Below are 25,122 nucleotides of genomic sequence, written 5' to 3' on the forward strand. Positions count from 1 at the left end.
ACAGGTATGAAGTTTCACTGGTCAAATTTGAAGACCTTAAAAAAAATCGACTTAAAAGAAAACGAAGACCTTTTATCATCTGTATACTTAGAAATAAATGTAGTTTTAGGGTTCTTGGTTCTACATGCAAAATAAGAGGTTGTATGAAATAAAACCTAAGTTGTTGTATTCCAGACAGTGTATTTTGGGGATTATAGGGAAAACGGTCAGCAATATTAAAAAAAATAGTACCAAAGAATATGAAGTTAATAGGATGTACCTTATTTAACACACATTCATAATAACTTGTTACTGAAATTTCAAATAGCTCTGAATTTGCTAAACTTGGTCCTCAGCTTGGTCCTCTTGTCAAATTGACTAGATGTTCAGTCCAAATAACAAAGGAAGTCCAAAAATAAATACATAAAAAGACATTGAATTGAGTAGGTTTACTTAATCCAACTTTAAAATATACTATTAAATCAAGTTGGCGTTCACTGAGATATGCAAGCCCAAAAGAAATTAATTCTTCTATAATCAGTATGACTAAATAATTCACATTATTCTTTTCCCGCAGGAGACAGATGAGTAAGTCATGTGGTAACCATGGGAATTCAGCTATTCAGATTCATTTATTTTTCTTATTTTATTTAAGTACCAACATTTAATAGTTCTGATATGTTATTCAAGTGTTATATTCAATAGTTTGTTAACCGTTGGACAAAATAAAATTGAAGATGCTATTACAATGGTGATTTTCTTTTCAATTCCTCTCATATTAAAATATATATACCTCAGATGCAAAGAAACATTAGTGACTTGTTTCATGTAACTTTAGAATATTATTTTACTTTTCTTCCTTTCACATCAAAATATCTGTGACTCTGTGCACTTACTCCCCATGTAGGATCTCTGTCCTTAATGTGTTGTACTATGCGAATTAATGGTAAAACTACTGCTCAAACAGTACTTTATACTTTGTGTATCTGTGTGGGTGCAAACTGTTGAAATCTTTACTTAGTATATACTAAGATGATCTTCTGTATATAAAGATAACTGAAAGTGATTCTTGATGAAGAATGGGATGGGAGAGGGAGTGGGAGATGGGATGGTTGTGGGTGAGAGGGAGGTTATTGGGGGAAAAGCTGCTATAATCCAAAAGTTATACTTTGAAAATTTATATTTATTAAATAAAAGTTGAAAAATAAAAAAATAAAAGTGAATATCTTAAAAGAACAAAAAAATCTGTGACTTTAGAAAAAATGTAATATTTATTATAATTTTGATTAATGTTTGCTTCAGGTGTTAATTCAGGATGATGGCCCAGAGAAATTGGACCCCAAATATTTTGGAGAGTTGCTTGCTGATCTAAGTCGTAAGAATACGGATCTGTATCACTGCTTGTTAGAACATTTGCAGAGAATTGGAGGAAGGTACTATAAGTATTATTCACCTTATTATGGCTATCAAGTATTTTACAATATTCTACTCTTTTTTTAAACTGACTATTTTTTTTAAGATTTATTTATGTATTTGAAAGGCAGAGTTACAGAGAGAGAGAGAGAATCTTCCATCCTCTGATTCATTTCCCAAATGGCCACAACAACTGGAGCTGTGCATATCCAAAGCCAGGAGCCAGAGTTTTTCCCAGGTTTCCTATGTGGGTGCAGGAACCCAAGCACTTGGGCCATCTTCCATTTCTTTCCCAGGTGCTTTATCAGGGAGCTGGATTGGAAGTGGAGCAGCCAGTACTCAAACTGGCACCCATATGGGATGCGGGTGCCATAGGCAGCAGCTTTACCTGCTACACCACAGTGCCAGCCCTGAACTGGCTTTTTTTAAGAGCAATTTTAGGTTCCTAGCAAAACTCTAGAACTTTTAATGGAGTAATAGGAAAATATATATGAGCATATCTGAGCAAATGTCTCATTTTAAGGGTTAATATAGTTTATGAACATCTAAGTTCACTTAAGTACTTTTATGATCAGTAAACAATTCTGTGTACCTTCTTTTATAATGTACTTTGATTGCAAAAGTAACCTCTTGGGTAAGGAGCTCAAAAAATGTATGGCAAGAGGAGAGTTATAGTCCAACAACAGTTAAGCCACCACTTGAGATGCCAGCATCCCCTATGGTAGTACTTGACTTCAAGTCCTGCCTCTGCTTCCAATTCAGCTCCCTGCTAAAACACACCCTGGAAACCATCAGGTGATGACTCAAGTACTTGGGTCCCTGCCACCTACATGGGAGACCTAGATAGAATTTCTGCCTCTTGGTTTTTGGCTTGACCTAGCCCTGGCTGCTGTTGTAGCCATTTTGGGGAGTATGCCAGCAGATGGAAGATCTCTCTCTTTCTTTCTCTTCCTATCACTCTGCCTTTCATATATATATGTATATATATATATGTATGAAACTCAAGACACTTCATGGCATAAGATATAAGGTATAGTCCCACTGTCAACACACTGTTTATACTGATGCATATTCAACATATGAAGGCCAAAGTTTTGAATGTATATTAATCTGTTGTATATTATCTAAAACCTTTCACATCAACTTTGTATATAATATTATATATAAAGTATATAAAATATAAAATAGCAAATATGTTATATAGCATAATGGTATATAATTATGTATTTAATTATGTACACATCAATAATCAATCAATAATTCATGTATAAATGAGAGAATATTATGTTATGAAATGGATTCTGTAGGACATATCCCAAAGTGGCCTACTAATATATGAGATCATTTATCAGGTAAAATCTAGGAAAACTCCACAAACACAGAAAAATCCAGAAGATAGAGCAAAGATTGAGAGAATTGTTCTATAATTTTCACTAAATAGATTCTTTTACTTCTTAGTTTTTAATATGCAAGTTTATATAAATTTATATAAATTATAGAACACCATATGGATTTATACTGTTTTATATACATTTTCACTCAAAAATATATAGCATACACTTTTCCATGGCAATAATATATTTAGTGCCTGCAGTAAATTATCTCTTTAACCTACTGTCTATCCCATTTCTCTCCATTTATTGGTTTTCTTTCTCTTGATTTTTGTTACTTTCATACTCATGACTGCATTCTATCATCATCACCATCAATTGCTTTGCCTCCCTATCTAACTGTTCCCCCTTGTCACAAAATTCCAATTCTGTGTCAACTGGCTTTCTGCCTTACTTACTGTCTCTGTCTACTACCACATCCTCCATTCTATATTCATTATCCCTAGAACTAGGAGAGTTCCATGAGAGATGTTTTATTTGCCTTTGTATTCGTAGTGCTTAGTTTGGTGACTTGTTTAGTGTGGTGCTCAGTAAATATTTGCAGAATATGTCTTCTTCTATACCCATGCAGTTGATCACTGTTAGAGAAAAGCACAGCTTTTTTGGTAGCATTATAAATGTAGGATTTCCATCTTTTTTCTTGAGAAAGGCCTTCCTGATTTTTTAAAAAAGTTGTTGGGAGGGGGGAGAGAGGAAGGCAGGAAAACAGAGAGGGAGCTAGGGCTCATCTGCTGAGTCACTCCCCAAATGCTCACAACAGCTGGGCTGGGCCAGACCAAAACCAGGAGCTAGGAACTCATTCCACATCTCCTATGAGGATGATAGGGATTCAACAAACTGAAACATCATCTGCTCCCTCCCAGAGTACGCATTAACATGAAGCTTGATTCAGGGGCTGGATCCAGGGATTAAACCCAGACACTCTGATATGGAATACAGGCATTGAAATCAGCAACCTAAACACTAGGCCAAACCCTCACCCTCATTTTATCATTTTATCCTCACTGGTTTATCCTTTTCAGTGGCTTCTCCCACTACTGATTATTCAAGCAGCCATTTCACACATTCATTTCTTTGCACAACTTTCCTATCTTACAATTTTTTTATTTTTTTATTTTTTATTTTTATTTTTTTGACAGGCAGAGTGGACAGTGAGAGAGACAGAGAGAAAGGTCTTCCTTTACCGTTGGTTCACCCTCCAATGGCCGCCGCGGCCGGTGCACTACGGCCGGCGCACCGTGCTGATCCAATGGCAGGAGCCAGGTACTTATCCTGGTCTCCCATGGGGTGTCCTAACACTCTGTAGTAAATTGTTTATTGAGTGTCCACTATGTGCCAAGAACTATGTTATGTTCTTATTGATAACCCTACAAAATTTCAGGTGGAGATACACTGAGAGTAAGTTATTAAATTTAGGTCACATAGCTTCTAAGTGCTTGAGATAAATTCAAACATTTTTCAATACTGTTTTACCTATAAACTGTGACTGATTTTAAACTATAGTCTTTTGTAGGTCTTCAGTTTGGTCTAGGAGTTCCTTTTCTGGGCATTAATAATGCCCTCTGAATATTTCTATCTAAGTATCACATTTTATTGATTTATTTATATATTTTTAAAGATTTATTTATTTATTTATTTATTTTAAAGAGTTACACAGAGAGAAAAGAGGCAGAGAGAGAGAGGGGCCTTTCATCCTAGGGTTCACTCACTCCCCAGTTGGCCGCAATGGCCAGAGCTGCACCAATCCAAAGCCAGGAGCCAAAGAGCTTCTCTGGGGTCTGCTATGCGGGTGCAGGGGCCCAAGGACTTTGGCCATCTTGTACTGCTTTCCCAGGCCAAAGCAGAGAGCTGGATTGGAAGTGGAGCAGCCAGGTCTCAAACCAGCGCCCATATGGGATGCCGGCACTGCAGGCCAGGGCGTTAACTCACGTTGCCACAGCACCGGCCCCCACCTATTGCATTTTAAACTTAAGTTGTATATACAGACATAGTCTTTAGTATTCTGATTCTAGATTCAGAATTTATATACTGGGTTCATGTATCAGTTTTTGTTAAGTACTAGAAGTCTAACATTAGGCAACTTGTTTAACTTCTCTGTCCCTCAATTTCTTCATCTGTAAAGTAGGGATTATAGTAATATTTATCCCCTATATTTGTTATAAGCAATAAGAATTAGACTTTTACTTATAAGCAGTGTCAGGATCATGTAAGAACTTGGAAATAGAACTACAGAAATCAGAACTTCACGGGTTAGGCTCAGCAATGGGCCTAATGTTTGGAACCATTAACCTCAGGTTATGGAAATGAAAAAACCTGAGTCAAGGACTCACAGTTTGAACTTGTTTTCCCTGGGCAAATTACCTGTTCTCTCAGTAGGAGTACTACATGTGTAATATCAGGCAGCTTGAGATATTATAGATAAATTGAGGGAATTATCAATTATTTTAATCATTAAATTTGAAAAAGGACAGGATTTAGACTGATTTTACATTGTTCAAATCTTGCCTTGGAACAATTGCATTTGTAGAAAGTGCAAGGTAAGGCAGTATTGGGGCAGGCACTCTGGTGCAGCAGGTTAGAGCCCTGGACTGCAGCACCAGCGTTCCATACGGCCACCCGTTCTAGTCCCAGCAGTTCCACTTCCAATCCAGCTCCATGTTAATGCGCCTGGGAAAGCAGCAGAGGATGGCTAAGTCCTTAGGCTGCTGCACCCATGTGGGGGACCAGGAAGAAGCTCCTGGCTCAGCTCCAGCCAGTGCAGCCATTTGGGGAGTGAACCAGCAGATGGAAGACCTCTCTCTATCTCTACCTCTCTCTACCTCTGTCTTTCAAAAAAATAAAATAAAATAAAAATCTTTGAAAAAAAAAGACAGTATACATATTTTGCATTACCCAGTATGAGTTCAGGTTACATAGCCTTGGCAAAATAACTATTCAATGAAGTTTTATAGAATGAAATTAAAATATATTCTGCATTTATAGTTTTGTATTAATTGGAAGTAAAGAAACTGAGCAAGGAGAGTTAAATTATTTCATAATGATCTTCCTCAAGGCTTCAAAATAACTTCCTCTCATTGAGGGGTTTTAATAAAACATATAGGTGACCTAAATGTATAATTAAGCACTGAAGATCCTTGACTTTGACTCCTAGAATAGCTAAAATCATCAAAAGATAAATTGAAAACTTCTGTCTCCACATTAGTAAACACTTCACAATGATTAAGGTCTCATGAAATTTTGGTGCTAAAGAGTTTGTCAAAAGGCTGTCAGTTTTTCTTCTTACTTTTCTTACTCCTTTTTTCTTCATTCCATTCCTTTTTCTATAAGGTAAGACGGTATATACCGAGTGTTACTCTCTTTCTTTTTATGCCCAGTGAAATTCTAGTCACCCTCCCCACTGCTAAATCCACACTAACCTTTTCACCTTTCTGATGTACTGTTTTTGTTTCCTTTTCCCTCTCTCCTTCCTCCCTCCACCTTTTGCATCATTTTTCTTCTCTGTCCAAAATGCACTTCAGAATATAGGGCTTCAGGATAAGAATTAAGGAATATTATCTCATTAAATCATTCTGCTTGCCTTTTAAAACTCCAATATTAAGTGCCATTGATTGGTTCTTGTTCTGTTTGTCTTGTCTTGTTTATAGAAAGATGTGACTAGGGACACTTGGTTAGCATTGGAATTGGAAGAATTACTATTTTTTAAGATTTATTTATTTATTTGAAAGGTGGAGTTACGGAGTGGGGGGCAGAGAGAGAGAGAGAGAGAGACAGACAGACAGACTTTCATCTGCTGGTTCACGCCCCAAATGGCCGCAAAGGCCAGGGCTGGGTCAAGAGCCAGGAGCTTCTTCTGGGTCTCCCGCATGGTTGCAGGAGCCTAAGCACTTGGGCCATCGTCTACTGCTTTCCCAGGTGTATTAGCAGGGAGCTTGATCAGAAGTAGAGCAGCTGGGACTCGAACCAGCACCCATATAGGATGCCAGCACTGCAGGCAGTTGCTTTACCCACTATGCCACAGCTCCAGCCCCAGAATTACTATCATTTTAAACACAAAAAGTCTATTAATACTACCACAATTCCAGTTAACAGTAATTCAAGGCAACTAAAACTGCATTGTGATTCACGTTTTTAAGTTCCTTTAATTTTGAATATATACATGCAGTTAACTTTAATACAACATATATACTAGAAGTTATTTCAGTTTTTGCTAGAGCCTTCCCACAATTTCTATTTTAAGCAACACAGGAAATACCAAATACATGTATGCAGACAATTGCACATATGTAGTCATGCCTTAGGAAATGAAATCTTCAGATATTTTTCCACCTTAGCTTTTGCATTTTTATAAATGTATACAAGTTTTGCACAGTGAGTGACTCCCTTATGTCTGTAAGCAATGTATTACTCATAAGCAATTATTTAAAAGGTAAAGATAGGCACTAACATGCTAACACTATCTTATTTTAAAATATTCTGACTTGCTGTCAGAACATGTGTACTTGTGTTTTTGTTTGAGAAGTGTGTTCAGCATATGTATTTTGGGCCAAATTCTTCCCCCATGTGCAGAGGGAGCAAGTAGGCAAATATAGAGACTGGCATGTTGCCCATAACAACACTAGAACTGGATCCATTCCAATTTTCACTATTTCTAGGGGAGAAAGTGTCAGTCAGGTGTACCACTTACTGTGTACAGAACTTACTGTTCTGCAGCTCTGCTTATCTAACATGGCTCCGCAAAGGGTTTTTCAATCTCCATGGTTGTACTCTCCTTTTTATGCTGAGAATTCTATTATCTTGCTGGAATTTTTATTTTTTTGCTTAGAGGTTTGTTCTTATGTAAAGATTCAAATGCCTTTCAAGCCTCATCACTGCTACATATATTCTTATATAGACTGAATATGTTACTCAGTCTTCCAGGTTTTTATTTTGATAAAGGGTATGAAGAACTTGAACTAGAATCAGCACTGAAAAGGAGCAATACAAGAAGTAGAAAAGATAGAAATATATAGAAAAAACTATCATTATTATTTGTTTACCCAGGTAGCATTTATTGCCAAGCATGAAGGACTTCTACATCTAGCCACAAATGGACTGGTGCAAATGCATAGCACTAATCAATTTTGCTTATTCTATTGTTTTATCATTTAGATGTTCATTTTAAATAGATCCAGGGAAATTAGTTTAGTCAAACTAGCCAAAAATCCTATTTTAGTTACAAATATTTGATTGCAAATTGAATCAGTGGTATTATGACATATCAAAATTAATATAAAATTAATAGAACACTAGTATTTATATATGACCAAGGAAGACATTTCCTAAGTTTGTCTGTCTTTTCATTCTTGCAGCAAGCAGGACATTGAATCTACAGATGAGGTATGTGCGAAAATAGTCGAAAATCAAATATATAGATGACAAAGTAGATTCTGATATTTGCACTAATAATATTATTTTAGTTGGTGCTTTATTACTAGAAACACAGTTTAGAGAAAGAAATAATGATCAATTTACTTTTAAAATTATATATCACTTACATCTTTGAAATGGCTATAAAAGTGGCAAAAATTCACAAAACAGTTTTATCAGCTGTTATTCTATGATTTAATTTTTCTTTGTTTTCTGGAACATTTAAAATTTGACTAACCAGAGTCCACATTATAGAAAAATGGAAATCTACATAATTAAGTAAATATGATTCAAATCATTTATGTGTTGTGCCAGTCAGCAACTTGAAATAAAAATTTTCAAGTATTTCAAATATAAATTCTAGTACATATGCACATTTTGTTAATAATTGTTTTAATGGAACATGTAATCAAATAGAGAAAGAACGTATTTCAATGCAGTAAAAAGCACAATTACATCTTTGGTGCTAATTTTTATCTTTATTTCCAGTGTATTGGTATACTGTATTAATTATAGTTCAGTAAGTCCTAAATTGCCTTTTAAGAAGCACTTCAATTCAGCTTCTCACTTAAAATTAGTCCAAGCTTCTCAGTGTTGCTGTGGCAACATTATAATCTGTCAAAAGTCACCAAAGCTCTGTGTAAATCTTCAATAAGCCATGTAACTTCTTTATTTCCCAACATTTTCATTATTTAAAAAGCAGCCTCTAAGATGTATCTATCACCCAACAAAATTCCTATTGTCAAAAGATATACTGAATAAAATATTTAAAAGAATTTAATAAACCATCTTGTTTTGAAATGATTGAAAAATAAAAATAGAACATTTAATGGTTACCCAAAACTTTTCACTGAAATACTTGGAATTCAGGGTTCTTTCCATGATGTATATAATATAATTGTTATTTAAAAATTAAAAAACTAAAAAATGTAGACCTGGTGTTCATAGAAACTATTCTACATGAAGTGAATTAATCTTTTAAAATTCCTAAAAATATCTTGTTACACAAAAGTGTGTGGACTGCTGATCCTAAGACTAAAATATCAGCATGTTCAATTAATAAGCCTCTCTTTTCTTACAGTCAGAAGATATTGAGTCATTGATTCCTAAAGGATTGTCAGAATTTACAAAACAACAAATTCGCTATATTCTTCAGGTAAGATGGCGTCAGGAATGGGTTGTGAGATAAACATTAACAACTGCTCCCTAGTATGACTCCTTTAATTAAGAACAAACCTCCCCCACCAAAAAAAGCATCCTGTTTCATTAGAATTGATGAAATCTTTACTTAATATATACTAAATCGATCTTCTGTATGTAAAGATAATTGAAAATTAATCTCGATGTGAATGGAATGGGAGAGGGAGCAGGAGATGGGAGGGGTGCTGGTGGGAGAGAAGTTATGAGGGGGGAAGCCATTGTAATCCATAAACTGTACTTTGGAAATTTTTATTTACTAAATAAAAGTTTAAAAAAAAGAATTGATTATACTTTGTTAGACAAGGAGTCATTAGAGTTTAGTCAGACCATAGAAGACTCCTGTTGAATGACTAACATTCAAGATAGCATTCTAGAACGATTAACCTCCACTGTGGAACGTCCTGATTCACTCCTCAATGGTTTAGTACAATCTGACTAACTCATAGTCATTGCACGCCCTCTTCTCCATCTATTCTCCACTCCATGCCACCACTAGATTGAGAGGGAAAAGAGAGTGCCTTTTCTCCAGTAGAAGCTAGAGATCACCAGGGCAGTAAATTCCTCTATGATGAGGTGAGATAATGGAGCAAGACAGATGCTAAAGATGAAAACTATTACAGGTATTGGGGCTGGTGTACAGCAGGTTAAGCCAGTCCTGCAATGCCGGCATCCCATATCAAAGCACCAGTTGGAGTCAGTCCCAGCTTTTTTGCTTCCAATCCAGCTCCTTGCTAGTGTGACTAGGAAGGCAGCCAAAAATGACCCAAGTACTTGGGCCCCTGCCACCCACATGGGACACCCAGATGGAGTTCCAGGCTCCTGGCTTCTGGTGGGGTTGCAGTCATTTAGAAAGTAAAGCAGCAGATGGAAGATTTGCAAGAAAGTATTCTAAAGACAATCTAGTTTTGTGTGCTGAGGTCAATTTCTAAGTGTGATATTTGGTTTGATCATATTGATTGTGGTGTCATATTTGTAAAACTTAAATGGAATATTATTTTTAGAGGTACAGAGTCTGTATTATAAAGAGGTGATGGTGTGCTGGAACACATGTGCTCTTTAGAACCTGAATCTGGGATACATCTTTAATATTATTCCTGGTGGTGATATACATGCAAAGTGCATTTTAGGCTTATTTTTTTTTGGAAAACTCTAAGAATTTTGGCATCTAAGTTCATGAGAGATGTTGATGTATTGTTTTCTTTTTTAATTCTCTTTGGTATTTATAACAGGATAACTCTACCCTCATAAAATGCTTTGGGGAGTGTTTATTCCTTTTCTGTTTTCTGGAAGAGACTATAGATTTGACATTAATTCTTCTTTAGATATTTGATAGAATTCCCCAGTGAAAATATGAGCCTGTAGATTTGTTTTATTTGAATTTTCAAAAATTCTAAATTCAACTCTTCAATAGTTAAAGAATCATTCAAATTGTTTTTTGTTTTGGGTGATTTGTGATAACTTATTTTTTGTTTGTTTTTACTTAAAAGCAAGATTTATTAGAGTCAGAGACCTCCAGCCAGAGTGGCAAGGAGGGGGGCTTCCAAGAGAGGAAAAAACCCTGAAGGGGTCCATGGTACTGGGGTTTTTAAGCACAGTTTCGGGGAAGAAAAAACTTATCAGCTTGGCATTCAGTTACAAGGTAGGGAAAAACCCATCAAAAGATATGATTTGCAATCCTTTTTCCTGTCTGGCTTGCTCATCATAGAACAAAGAGCCATCAGAAGGGTAGGGTACCTAATTTACTTTACGATAAACTGGGAGCTCAGAAGGAATCACCACTCCCTTGCTATTCTCATAAGATTGGAAGCTTTCAAGGAGTAGGCAGGCAGTTTTAATCTTGCTGAAGAAAGTCCTTGGGGGAAAGCAAGCACTCTGCACTGTAAATTTCCACTGGGACCACCCTGACTGCCTGTTAACCCATCTGACACCTCACATCCCCCCCCCCCCCCCCCCCCCGCCCCGCCACCGCATAAGAATGGACCCTAACTTCTGTTAGGGGAACTGGGCGATGACTGCTCTGGCTGCTTCATGCTAAAAGGGGTGTTGTTGGAAACAGCAGTCAAGACAGGGTTCCAGCAGGAGGTGGCTTCTCAGCAGGAGGTGGCTTCGTGAGGGGGACACAGTGCCAGTTTGCAGAAACTGCTTCCATCCGAGGTTTCATGTGCATGGCCACCTAGAATTTCACTGTTTCAAGTCGGAAGAAAAAGAATATTAATAACCAGTTTAAACTCCCAGGTTCTAAAACAAAGGACAGAATCATTATTAGACGACCTAAGAAAGGAGCTATCTAAACTATGAGCAGGTTTTCCCATTGAGAGGCAAATAGAAACCGACAGAAGGGGTCTGATAATAATCAGGTGGGTTTTAAGGCCTGGCCAGGTATGAGGCCCAGACCTATCTATCTCTTCGCATGAGGTACTGGAAGAGACATCATAAAAAAAAAAAAGTGTGAACCTCCTTAGGGAAGGCACCCTGTTGATTTCCATTACCTAGCTGGTCTGGGAGGAAAGCTGGCCTGAATAGAAGTTTACAGTTCTGCCTGCAATGTTGCTGACCTTGTTTGGCCATCCCCTCAACAGCGGTGGTTACTTTGAAAGCTAGACTGAGTGAAGGGCTTTTTCAGTGTAGAGTCAACAGGGGGTCTGTGGCTCTGACAGAGGAGTCGCTCAGCCCCTAGGGCAGTTCTTCTTCCAGTGACCCAGCTCTTGGCCAGCAGAGCTGCCAGGGCTCTTCAAAAGCTGACTTCCATGTCCATCTGAAGCCCTGGCTTTCCACATTGAAACCCAATGCCATTTGCAGTGGACTGGCCTGATGTGTCTCCTTAATGGCAGATCACTGTGTAAGGCATCCATTAATTGCCCTGCCAACTATCTTTACATTGTGACTGCTGCCTAGCTTGCTCCTCTTCCTCCTGGTTTCTGTTAAAGCAGACCAGAGGAAACCTTTCAGAGGATGCAAGAGGGTGCTCAGTCCCATCTCTAATCTTTGGTGGCCTAAACTAGAAATCTATAGTTGTAGCCATGTTCTGATAGTGGTTTTTCTGTGAGGGAGACAGTGCCCATGAGGAAAGCTGTGTCCTCACTTTAACATCAAACATGCAGACAACCTTATGCAACCTGTCTATAAATTTTGAAGTTATTAGTAAAACTTTCTCTTCCTTCATTTGGATTAAAAGGGAAGGGTTTGCCTGTTTACTGTGCCTAAGGCAAAGTAAATCTAGCTGTGAAATCACAATTTAAGTTCTCATTTGGGCTATGTTATTATTACAGAAAAATGTTAGCCATTCCTTTTATAAGGTCTAAAGTTCAAATTGTACATCCTGGAGAGGCCTTCAGAACAATATCAGTTTGCCATCTTGAATAGAGAAATGAAGGAACAAGTCATTTTTCCCAGATCGCTTACTGTCAATAACTTAATATCAATGAAAACTTAGCAAACAATTTTAACTGTTAAATAACAACTATGAAAACATTTGCCAAAAGGTCCAATGTCTTCCATTAATTTCAAGACAAGAGTACATGTATTTGGAAACATTGCTTAAATATCTAACACAAGTGTGACTGGTTTGACCAGCAAACCTAAGTACAGACATATAAATGACTTAAACATTTTTAGTTTCTTTCCACCAACAAATTTAAAACATCTGGTACAGAAATTTAGGTCACATGAACAAAAAACATATCTTCGATTAATTTAGCAGTTTAAATTTATGAGCAATCTTTTATCTATAATCCAGTTAAAACAGAGCTTTTAATAAATACATGTAACATGACATCCTAGTTAGAATAAAGCCGTTTCAGTAATAGCTTCTTAATATCATTAGCTGTTTTTTTTAAATTATCATCAATCAATTAGAATTATTTCCTGCTTTTAGTAACCTGAATTAACCATACTCTTTCTCAGTTGGAACCTGTAGTCCATTATTGACTTTATTTGCTTACATAACTGCCCCAAATGATTGGATACAATAGAAGTCAGGGAAAAGGAGTCCTTTGAAACCTAAAAGAGGAAACATTTAAACACAAAAACAACAATGTTTTTACTTCCATGAACAATAAATCTAATTGTTAGTGTTTGGTGGATACAAAACTGTGGATGACAAAAATTCAAATAGCCATGTTTAAAATTATAAACTCATTAACCAACAAGAAAAGGGACTTGCTTATTCCACACATTATTTCTTGAAAGCACCTGTAGGATTTTGTAAAACATCTATCCTTTTTAGGCTTTGGGGCCTTTCTCATTAATAATCATGCCTGATGACACAATGAGATCATTAGACTTTTGTAACTTTTGGATATTTGTATCTAGAATTTTATGTTATCATAATTTAAATTTAGCACCACTTCACATCTTGACGGTACCTCTAATAAAATCCAAATAGCCTGATTAGTTGGTGTCTCTACAAGATGAGAGATATATCCTTTGACATTTCCAAGGGCCCAACTGGAAATATCAAAGTCCAAAGAATTTGGAATATCTCGTTGAAATAGGATCCCTTAGCATCATGACATAATATAGACCCAATTTGATCATTGTTACACAAAGTGATTACTCAAATAATTTAGAATCAGCATACACTTAAACAAGCCAGAACTCTTAAAACTCATCTGTTTTTAAACAATCAGAACTTAACAGAGACATTAAGAGAACACAGGGGCTGGCGCTGTGGCACAGCGGGTTAATGCCCTGGCCTGAAGCGCTGGCATCCCATATGGGTGCCAGTTTTAGTCCCGGCTGCTTCTCTTCCCATCCAACTCTCTGCTATTGCCTGGGATAGCAGTAGAAGATGGCCTAAGTCCTTGGGCCCCTGCACCCACGTGGGAGACCCAAAAGAGACTCCTGGCTCCTGGCTTCCGATCTGTGCAGCTCCAGCCGTTGCAGTCATCTGGGAAGTGAACCAGTGGATGCAAGACCTCTCTCTGTCTCTGCCTCTCTCTGTAACTCTGTCTTTAAAAAATAAGAGAGAATACAATAGATTACTTCAACAAAACAAAAAATCTGTCTCTTTGGTCATCCCTAGAATTGGAAATAAAACATTAAATGTCAGAGTTAGCACATGGAATCATCCCATAACTTGGAATAGTTTTAACAGAATCAGAACTAAGGAAGAGAAAATAACTTACTGGAGCTGACTAGAAAATTGACAGAGTCACCAATTAAACAAAAACTATTAAAAGGAGATGCTGCAATTTTTTAAAGATTTTTTAGACTATTTCAAAATATTTACTAAAATATATGCACTGCAAAAATTTCATTGCTTTAACAGGATCAGGTTCTAATTCTATGTAAAAATTTCTAAATTAAAATATTTTCTAAATAAGATAACACATCAAATTTCAACCTTAGTTACTTTGAAGTAATGTTGAACTATTTTCATGTGGACAATTTATGGAGACATGATAGCAAACCGAAATAGTTTTCCCATAGAATATAAGGTGCTAAGAGTACGAAAGTTTACATTTAGACACATTTATCTCATTTGCCTTTATACAATTTATCTTTAGCGATTACACCTACATGACTGAAGATGCTGATGTTATATCATACCTTTATCTGAATTAAGATCAAAATTGCATGGAATTATACTCCTTTTTATAAAACTCTAGCTATACATCAGTGACATTAAACCAGAGATTGTAAAATCCACCTTAGGGGGGCTATAACAAGCACTGATTACCCATTGCTATTTCATCAGAAACCTGTTAAACCAGGCTGTAAAACAAGTTCCGCAAGTTACAAAACAATACTTTTAAAGGCAGTGATCTTCCTAGATTTGAAAGAGAGAAATTCCTTTAAACCCAATGTCCAGTTACAGTTTAACCAATTCTCATGCATGAGACTGTTATTTACCAAAGGCATCTTTTTAGATTCTAATAGAATTTGAGTCTAGAGCAAGTGATGCCCAGTCACCAGTTAGCTGCTTCAAACTGCCTCTGTAACAAAAGTTTCAGCAGCTGCCATAGGGTCCCAGAGGTGACTGTGGGCTAGGGGCCTATGTGCCAGGGACATTAGGTTTAATGAGAGAGGACATCAATCAGAACAGATGGGCACCCCTCCAGAGATTCTTAAAGTGAATCTGATAGGAGGCAGAATGAAGCACAACAACCTACAAGAGGGTTCCTGTAAGAGCCCACAAAGAGGCAGAGTAGAGGGAGAAAAACTGGAGGCCCTGCAAAGCTGAGGTTATTGGGCCTATAACAAGCACTGATTACCCGTTGCTATTTCATCAGTGGCTATTCTTGCCTAGAACCCCCCACCCGGGGAAAATTACAACAAAATTTCCCCGGGGGCAATGGTCACTTGATAAAAACTCTCCTCCACTGGGGATTAAAGGCCTCAGCAATAGTCAGATGTGATAACAGAAGGACCATGGTGGCTCACTAGACCCCAGGAACCTGTGACACTCTGGAAAAAAATTTAATGCATATTGGAGCACATGCAGGGAAATAGAGGCAAGAGGCCAGTTAGGAGGCAGAGTTCTGATTCAGGGAGTCAGAGTAGAGAGGCTGACACTTTTCACAACTCACTTAAGCTAACTTCCCATCCTCTAGCCTGTAACCAGGCTAGGTGGTAGTGCAGAAAAAGATGAGGCATTTTTTGTTAAGCTCAGGGGTCAAAGAAAAATCTCAAAGTGGATGGTTTGCCTCCTGGCTGGAATGAAAAGATAAAAATGGAAGCATACTTCAGATCTTATCTCTCCTGAGTTTGAAACATTTTTCAAAACTCTCTCGTTGCCTGTGGTGTCCGGACGTGCACTGAAGTCCACAGGGAAGGGAGGAAGGTAAGGGTGAGATTAGCACATATCTCCCATTCTTGCTCAGCCTTCCAGACCTGTAGTCTAGGGTGTATATATTTTTCAGAATAACGCAAGCAGGGAATGATCAGTTCCCTTACTGGTGGTGTGCTAGACTGGGCCTCTGCCTGGTCAAATATGTACTGTCACTTTGTAATTATAAATAAAAAAATTGGTCTATATATGCCTCTTAACCTTTAGTCTTATCTAATAGGCCTGATTTCAACAATGAGCCTTCATGGCGAGAGACTTAGCAAACAAAGGTGTTTTGAGCTAGAGTTTGGAGAGAAAGTGCCAGTCCTGGTTAGCATCTAGGTTGGTAACTAGGCAGGTGAAGAAACAAAGAAGCAGAGTGGGGGAATAAAAATTCTCTCATAGGAAGTGACGCAAAAGAGGGGACTTGAGAAGAAAGATAGGGGATACCAGAGACATTCTGAGACAAGTTCAGGCCATGTGGGGCCTGCATCTAATCGGAGTCTAAACCAAAAAGTTAACTGTCTGTAAATGGGATAATCAAACTTTACCCCAGAGCTAACGAATGAAATATCTAGGAAATATCCACTAATGGAACCAAATTGAGTTTGAGGAGACCTGGCAAGGTACAGAAAGCATTATTTAGAGGAACACAGAAAGACCTAGATGTTGTCAGTTTCTGGGGTAAAGGAAAAATTCATTGAGGCAATGGAGCCAGAGCCCATGGCCTCTCTCCAAGCTGCGCCCAGTCTCACGGACAAATTAACCTCTGAGGAAGGAAAAACAGAATGCAGTTTTCGACCAACACCCTAACAGGCTGTCAGGGTCTGGTGTCTGGTCAGGGAGTACTTGAAAAATGCCAGAGAGTGGCCATGGCCTGAATTTCGAGGTTGCTCCAAGCCCTTCTCCCAGTCCCATGTGTCAGGCCAATCTTGGCAAAAGGAAGCTGAGCTGGACCAGTCAACATTCCCAGAGCTGAGAAGTATGAAGAGTGGAGCCACAGGCTTTACAGCGTGTGAGGACTCCAAAAGGGCAGGGGACTGGCTCCCTGCTGGAAAGTGTATTTCTCGGTCCAACACCATTCTGGCAGTGGAACTCTGGTACTTGGCCAGGTGACCTTCAGTTGTCTCAAAGCCTTCCAGTCCCATGTGAAGGGCCAGTCCATGCAAGAGGGAGGGGGAGGTGTTTCACAGCCCCACACCCACATGGGATTGTCAGGGAATGGGGTCTGGCCAAGAGATTTTCAGAGCACATTGGGAAGTGCCCTGGCCAGAGTCCTTCAGTCATCTCAAGGCCTTTTCCCAGTTCTTTCAGGAACAGTCAATCCAGACCAAAGAGAAGGGTTAGAATAGTCTCAGCTCCAGGGGATTGCTCTGGCCTTAATCAGCAAGCCTAGCCCCTGAGTCTTAAGATGGTCAGCTGTGCTAATTTCTTTTAAATGGCTGATAGAGACCCGGTGTTTTTGAAAGAATGAGAATTGCTATGGAGGAGAGTGAAATTCTCCAAAAAAAAAAAAAAAAAAGGCAAGAGCCATCCACATGCTCACCAGTTCACCAGTACGGTGGGATGATGCTGGCTGGAGTCAAACTCCAGTGGGATCTGCATCACATTGGAGTTGCTGTCTGAGTCATGACACAAAAATGTTATGGGTAAAATGGCGGTAGAGAAAAAATATTAGTATCTCAGTTCTTTGTCTCACATGGAAGAAGAATTTCCAAACGGACAAGCAGAGAGATTTAAAAGCAAGATATATTAGAGTCAGAGACCTTCAGCCAGAGTAGCAGGGAGGGAGGCTTCCAAAGAGGAAAAAAAAAAATAAAACTTAAGTTTTTCAAAGAAGTAGTCCATTTCATTTAAATTAGGAAATTTTGCCACTCTATTATTTGGTGCATAAACACTTAAGAATGCTATGTCTTCTTGGTATATTGACCCTTTTTTCATTGTTATATCTCTCTGACCTTGGTAATTTTCTTTGTTCTGAATTGGATTTTATCTAATGTCAACATAGCCACTCCCACTTTCTTTTTTGTTGTTGTTAAATAATAAAAATATAAATTTATTTTAGAATAAGTTTCCTAAAATTCTAAAACTTTAGCATTTGGAAATTTGGGGAAAATACTTAACACATTGCACAAGATGATAAAAAAGTACTTATGTTTGTGCTGAAGCACAAGGATCAAAAGCAGGGCAGCCATGACTTGAACTGGCACTCTTATAGTATGCCAGCATTATAGGAAGAACTTAACCCACTGTGCTCTGATACCAGCCCCTGAAAAGAGTTTCTTACATATAACACATAGTTGGAACACTTTTTTGAAAAAAAAATTACTTAATTTTTTATTTGAAAGGCAGAGAAGGAGAAGTCTTCCATCCACTGTTCACCCCGCAATGGCTGCAGTGGGGACTAGGAGTGGGGCTGACCCAGGTGGAATCCAGGAACCAGGAACTCCATGGAGTTCACCAACCTAGTACACCAACCTAGTGAATTGTGTTGGGTTGCCTCCGTAACAGCCTGTCAAGGGGTGAAGTCTAGGCTCACCCCTTGACCTTTGATGGCTAGCAGGGGAGTAGCTTTGCAGTATTTTTGTGGTGTTTGGCTGGAGTACAGTGATTATTGTCTAAAAATGTTGCCTTGCTAGGTTATTTCTGTCATAGCCCTCTAGCTAGAGAAAAAAAGCTTCCCTTGTGACTTTTGTTATCTGGATCCATTGGTGTATCTAGAATACCAGTTTCCCCAAAACCAGTCTGTGATATACAAAGCAAAAAGAAAATCCAGGAACTTACTCTGCTTCGTTTCTCAGATGGCAATATTTCTAACAAGCTTTTTTCATTTTTTTCCATTTTTTCACCATTATAAGCTTTTTAGTTTTGTTGTTGTTGTTGTTGTTTTTACATACTTTCTGGGGGTTTTAGTTTTACTCAACAGGAGGACTATGGACAAATGTTTCTACTGCATCGTTCTAGAAGCTGAAGTTGCCTATTTTCTAAACAAGTCTTATTTGAAGAAATGAGAATAATCTTGTGAAAGGGTAGTCTCCTTCTCATAATTTCCACTCTTTTAAGCAAAGAATAAGAGTAAAACGGAATTTGTTGCTAGAATTCTTCCTTGAGAGAAAGGTGATATTTTGTCACCAAAAAAAACCTCATTTTTTTTACCTGTGATCTCGTCAAGAATATTGCTTCAGAATATTATTGAAAAAATAAACTGTATTACCATTCTAATATTGCCGTCTCAAAGAAAAAATTATTAATAAAGCTGCTGATGAGAAGAGAAAAATAAGATTATATTCATTAACATCATCTAATTTCAAATGTTAATAAAAATAGACTACCAATCTTGTTCTTCCTCCAGATGAGGGGTATGTCTGACAAGTCACTCCGGCTAGTGCTGTCTACCTTCAGCAACATACGAGAGGAACTTGGACATCTTCAAAATGACTTGACAGTAAAATTTATTTTGATTTTTCTTTCTAAAGCTACCTTTTAGAAGTCTACCTTTTAAAAACTTAATACAGCTTAATAGTATTATGTTCACTCAGACATAGCTAAATTATTTTCTTGAAACAGTTAATTGGGGTTAAAGAGGAGAAAAGGGGTACCGAATATGTAAATAAAAGAGTGTTGGATATGCACTTATTATTTAGTTTATCAGAAAGGTAATTCAATGCTTGAAGACAAGGAGTAGCCTGCAAAATTAGAATAATTTGACTCATTGAATGGGAAATTCCCTCTTTTCTTTAATAAGAAAGCGTACTCTGAATTTATCTTGAAAGAAATAACTTGAAAAATCCTCCAAGAACTTAACCATTTATATGTTATATTTTAATTGGTCTTTTTGGTACCAATATCTAGATACATTCAGGATGCTTTCCATATGGTGAATTATTCCTTGAGGACTTTGGAGTGGTTTTTGGTTTCTGGGTTTGATGAACATATTTAGACTCTAATTTGAAATTTTACCACCTGCTAGAGTTAACAAAGAGTCTTTGTTGACTGGGGAAAACATTAAAATAATTCAGAATATTCTTCAGTACATGTGGTGTTGGTCCACCCATCAAATTCTCTCCTTCAATGCAGATTTTAAAAGTATTAATCCTTTTCTATCCCATATTTTTGCTTAACTTCTGAGAATTCTGCTTAATTAAGCTACTGCAAAGTAAAAGTATGCTTATTTAAATCTTTTAAAGTTAGCAAGTTTTGTAATATGTGACTACTGAGAAGCTTCTGTAATTTGGAATCATAACAAATATATTATATCTCTAGTCACTGGAAAACGACAAGATACGGCTTGAGAAAGACCTGGCATTCAAAGAAACTCAAATAAAAGAGTATGAAGAACTCTTGGCATCAGTGAGAGCAAATAATCGCCAGCAACAAGTAAGTTGATGCTTTTATTGATGATAAACTAGATTGATAGCTTTTCATATGCACTATGACTGGCACATTGGATTTATGAGTTATAATCCAGACAGAATTAAAACATGATAGAACTATATGGAAATTGAATGGCTTTGGATTTCTGATGACTAAAAGCAGTCTCAAAAAACAGATAACCTTATGTGCTTTAAATATAAAGTATATATGGTACTGTGTACCATATGGTGCACAATTTATCTGTTGGGTGACAATAATGATATATACTCAAACCTACATTCACTTTTTCATTTAATCTACTAACATGTCAATGTGGAAAAGCCTTGGTGGGCCTAGGCTTGTGCAATGAATAAGTAAATCAATTCTAGAGGATTTCTCCAGATGTTTGAACAGAGATGGTTCTTGGAAATTTTTAATGAATTTCTAAAGCTCACTCCTTCCTAATCTTCACTGTCATGATTGTCCCAAAATTTTGCTCAGTTGATAGTTAAATATAATCAGGCATCTGGTGATTTTGATGCCTACTAGAAGACAGGATACAGTATTGTAAAATAGTAGCAAGTATCTCATTACTGAATTTGGACATTGAAAATTCATATAATATTTACTCCTTCCAACTCAAGATAGGCAAGTGAAATTAATATTTTATGTGGATTATTTAATATACCATTTAAGGACAAGCAGAAAATTGAGCATAGCAAGGTACTCAGTGACTCAGTTAAAAGAGAATTATCCCAGAAAAAGTGAAATGTATTTGTCTTATGTGCTTGTGTCTTTTTTTACAGCAAGGGCTTCAAGACTCAAACTCAAAATGTCAGTCATTGGAAGAAAATAATCTCTCTCTCCGGCATACACTTTCAGACATGGAATATAGACTAAAAGAACTGGAATATTGTAAACGTAATTTAGAGCAGGAGAATAAAAACCTTAGAATACAGGTATTAAAAGTTTTATTTTAAATATGTAGTATTACTTTAGTTATACTGTTGTAATTTTAGCATTGGTAATAGTGAAGTTACATACTTATACATATATCCTATTCACTTTGAGAAAGTACATGGATTGCTTTCTAATGATCTGGCATTCAGTTACGTCCAATCTCACTGATATTTTACTTTTATAATGCATTTTCTCAAAATGACCATTTCAATGTTTTGTTTAACTCATAGTTTTCATCTAATAAGTCTTGTGATATATTTGCATTGCCTTAATAACATTCCAATTATAAAAAGTTACTTTGTATTATATAGGTTTCTGAGACTTGCACAGGCCCTATGCTGCAGGCTAAAATGGATGAGATTGGCAGCCATTATATGGAGATGGTAAAAAATTTGAGACTGGAAAAAGACAGAGAGATCTGCAAGCTAAGGGTATGTTGATCCCATGTTACATTAATACATAAGTTAGCATATTCTTTCTAAAAGATAATGATAGTTTTCATTTTTAAGTCACAAGGATAAATTAACTGAAGGTAAGGTTTTAGGAATATGCCATAGGATCCTTTGTTTTAAAATATACATCACTAGGTATAAAGTATCACTGCTAAATTGTTTTCTAATTTAGCTTAATCTCTTCTAGAAAAGTAAAATGAGATACAAATGCCCATGTTTTGAGTTTTTATTAATTTACTTTGAGGATGCAGGTGGAGGGCCCTTTAACATCTTCCCTAAAGCATGCTTATGGAAACAAGAATAATATTCACGTTTACTCAGCAAACCCAATGTTGGATTCATAAAAATCCTCAAATAAATTTGAGGACTAATAAGCATGAAGGACTTTGTCAAGAATGAGGATGAAAATATTATCAAATTTTATGTACCTATAATTGGCATCAAAATTGGGATATCTGCAAGAATATAATTTTCTTGTAATCCTAGGTTGAATTGACTTAATTTAATGATTTCTAAATGTAATAAGATTTATTTAAATATTTTAATGGACAAAATGACCATAGGTTTTTCTCTGCCAATATCACTGTGTAATCTTTATTGAAAAACAAAATGAAACAAAACACAATTTGTTAAAATGCCTAAAATGTTTCAATATTTGTCCTCCCCTGGTTTCGTTTCCATCCCTGTGTGATTAATAACCTAATATCCATCTATGTACACATATGTGGTAAAGAGGAAAATGAATAAGATTTGTAGTCAGAAAACTTGTCTTGGAGTTGCAACTATGTTACTGCATGATTGTATGTCATTTAACCTCTCTGGAATGCATTTACCTGTTTTGTAAATGAAGATTATAATAATGCTTATCTCATAGGGAAACTATGAGAACTGAGATAATTCTTATCAGAGGAATAATTTGTGAGCTGAATATCACAAGATAATATTAGTTATTAGTATTGAGGTTTACTTAGTATTTGAAGAAATCTATAGTACCTATTTTCTTAGCTTTATTTTTTAAAAAGATTTTATTTATTTGAAAGACAGAGTTACAGAGAGAGGAAGAGACAGAGAGAGAGAGATCTTCCATCCACTGGTTCACTCGCCAGTTGTCCACAACGGTCAGAGCTGTGCTGATCCGAAGCCAGGAGCCAGGAGCTTCTTCCAGGCCTCCTATGTGGGTGCAGGGCCCAAGCACTTGGGCCATCTTCTACTGCTTTCCCAGGCCATAGCAGAAAGCTGGATTGGAAGAGGGGCAGCTGGGACATGAACCAGTGCCCATACGGGATAGCGGCACTTCAAGCCAGGGCTTTAACCTGCTGCACCACAGCACTGGCCCCTCTTAGCTTTATTTTAATTCTTGTGGTCCAAGATTGTTACTTAGATAACACTTAGTTCTAAATAACAAAGACATCTTTACAAACACGAGAAATTCTTGGGGCAGGCAACTGGCACAGTGATTAAGACACCAGTTTGATACATGTCCCATATATCAAAGTGCCTGTGATTGAGTCCTGGCTCTGCTCCCAATTCCAGACTCCTGCTAATGTGCACCCTGGGAAGTATCAGGTGATGGCTCACATAGTTGGATCCCTGCCATCCATGTGGAAGACATAGAATGAGTTCCTGTCTCCTAGCTATGGTCTGGTTCAGCCCCAACTATTATAGACATTTGGAGAGTGGACCAAAAATCTATCCTCTCAATCTCTGTGTGTCTCTCTGCCTTTCTAAATAAATAAGTTAAAAAGTTTGAAATTCCTCAGGATAGTGGTGTGGTGTAGTGGGCAAAGCAGCCACCTGCAATGCCAGCATCCCATGTGGGTGCTGGTTGATGTCCCTGCTGTTCCACTTCCTATCTAGCTCCCTGCTAATGGTCTGGGGAAAGCAGAGGAAGATGGCCCAAGTGTTTGTAACCCTGCCACCCATGTGGGAGACCCAGATGAGGCTCCTGGTTCCTGGTTTCAACCTGGCCCAGCTCTGGCTGTTGCAGCCATCTGGAAGTGAACCAACAGATGGAAGATCTCTGTCTCTGTCTCCCTCTCTCTGTAACTCTGACTTTCAAATAAATAATATTTTTCTAGAAAAAAGTTAGAAATTCCTAATTGACATTTCAATTCACATTTTATACTCATAAAATTCTATACAAATTTATAAATACTATACATTGCTTCTCATAGTTATGAACTAGCTATATGATTTTGTGTCAATAAGCCTGTTTCAAGATTTATAAATAAAAGTTATAATAAAATTAATTGCTTCTCTTTTAAATCCTTAGTCACAATTAAACCAGTACCAAAAAGATGTTTCGAGAAGAGAAGGAAGTTGTAGTGACTTCCAATTCAAGCTTCATGAACTGACAAGCTTGCTTGAAGAGAAAGATTCTCTGATAAAGCGTCAGTCAGAGGTAAGAAAGAAAAGTGTTGGGGTGAAGGAAGATGATACAATTCAGTCCTGTAGGATAAATGCTTCTCTTGGCCTAGGAAAGGACACATCTTCAGGACTCATAACATAAAACAATGTAAGTGCTTTGAAGAAGTTGAAGATTTGTATATCAGCAGAAATAATTCAAATGAAAGCTGGAACTGAATCAAATAAGTGCTATGGTACTATATGTTTAAACTGGTTTTATATCTCATCTACAGTGCAACTCCTAGTAAGACTATGAGCTCTTTGCTAGATTGTAACCTGCTTCATCAAAGCACTGATTACATTTCTTCCTGTATCTGTAGCATGTAGTCCAGAATCTGGCATATACTGGGTCATAATGGAGCTACCAGAGTTGGTGGATAATATTGTCTTACCATTACTGAAAAAAAAAAAAAAACGGTGCTTGTAGTAATATTCAGTTATAAACCTTCTGATAGGAATCTATATCTTCTTCCATATTGATGTTTTAATGCTTTTGTGCCTTCGCTATACTTATCAAGCTTTTTAGGACAAAATTTTCACATGCTCATCATGAGAGCTGTGCACATTCAATCTCAAGTTATCCTCCAAATACAAATTTTCTGCATTAGTTAGTGGGTCCTTACACAGGCATAAAATGTAACTTATTAGATACTGTTAAACAATAGTATATGATATTCGACAAGTGGGATTAGCACTTCCTTACCTCAAGACTAAGAAGGACAGAAAGGAGAGCATCAATTATTCGTGGGAAACTTCCATATGATCAAACATACTTCTTCATGCTTCTACTTTT

At 37.1% G+C, this 25,122-nt stretch overlaps 1 protein-coding gene across 2 annotated transcripts in view; it reads left to right on the forward strand.

The window, feature by feature from the left end:
• POF1B (POF1B actin binding protein) overlaps positions 1-25,122 on the forward strand; it is a 98,837-nt gene that overhangs the window by 53,892 nt on the left and 19,823 nt on the right. For both annotated transcript variants that reach the window (XM_002720251.5, XM_008272992.3), the window contains exons 7-14: positions 1,282-1,412; positions 8,132-8,159; positions 9,271-9,345; positions 19,511-19,603; positions 20,422-20,535; positions 21,318-21,470; positions 21,783-21,902; positions 24,196-24,324. In XM_002720251.5, the coding sequence (XP_002720297.1) occupies positions 1,282-1,412; positions 8,132-8,159; positions 9,271-9,345; positions 19,511-19,603; positions 20,422-20,535; positions 21,318-21,470; positions 21,783-21,902; positions 24,196-24,324 (843 nt within the window). The remainder of the gene's footprint in view (positions 1-1,281; positions 1,413-8,131; positions 8,160-9,270; positions 9,346-19,510; positions 19,604-20,421; positions 20,536-21,317; positions 21,471-21,782; positions 21,903-24,195; positions 24,325-25,122) is intronic.

This window comes from Oryctolagus cuniculus, chromosome X (assembly GCF_964237555.1).
Source record: "Oryctolagus cuniculus chromosome X, mOryCun1.1, whole genome shotgun sequence".
Taxonomy (NCBI): Eukaryota; Metazoa; Chordata; class Mammalia; order Lagomorpha; family Leporidae; genus Oryctolagus; species Oryctolagus cuniculus.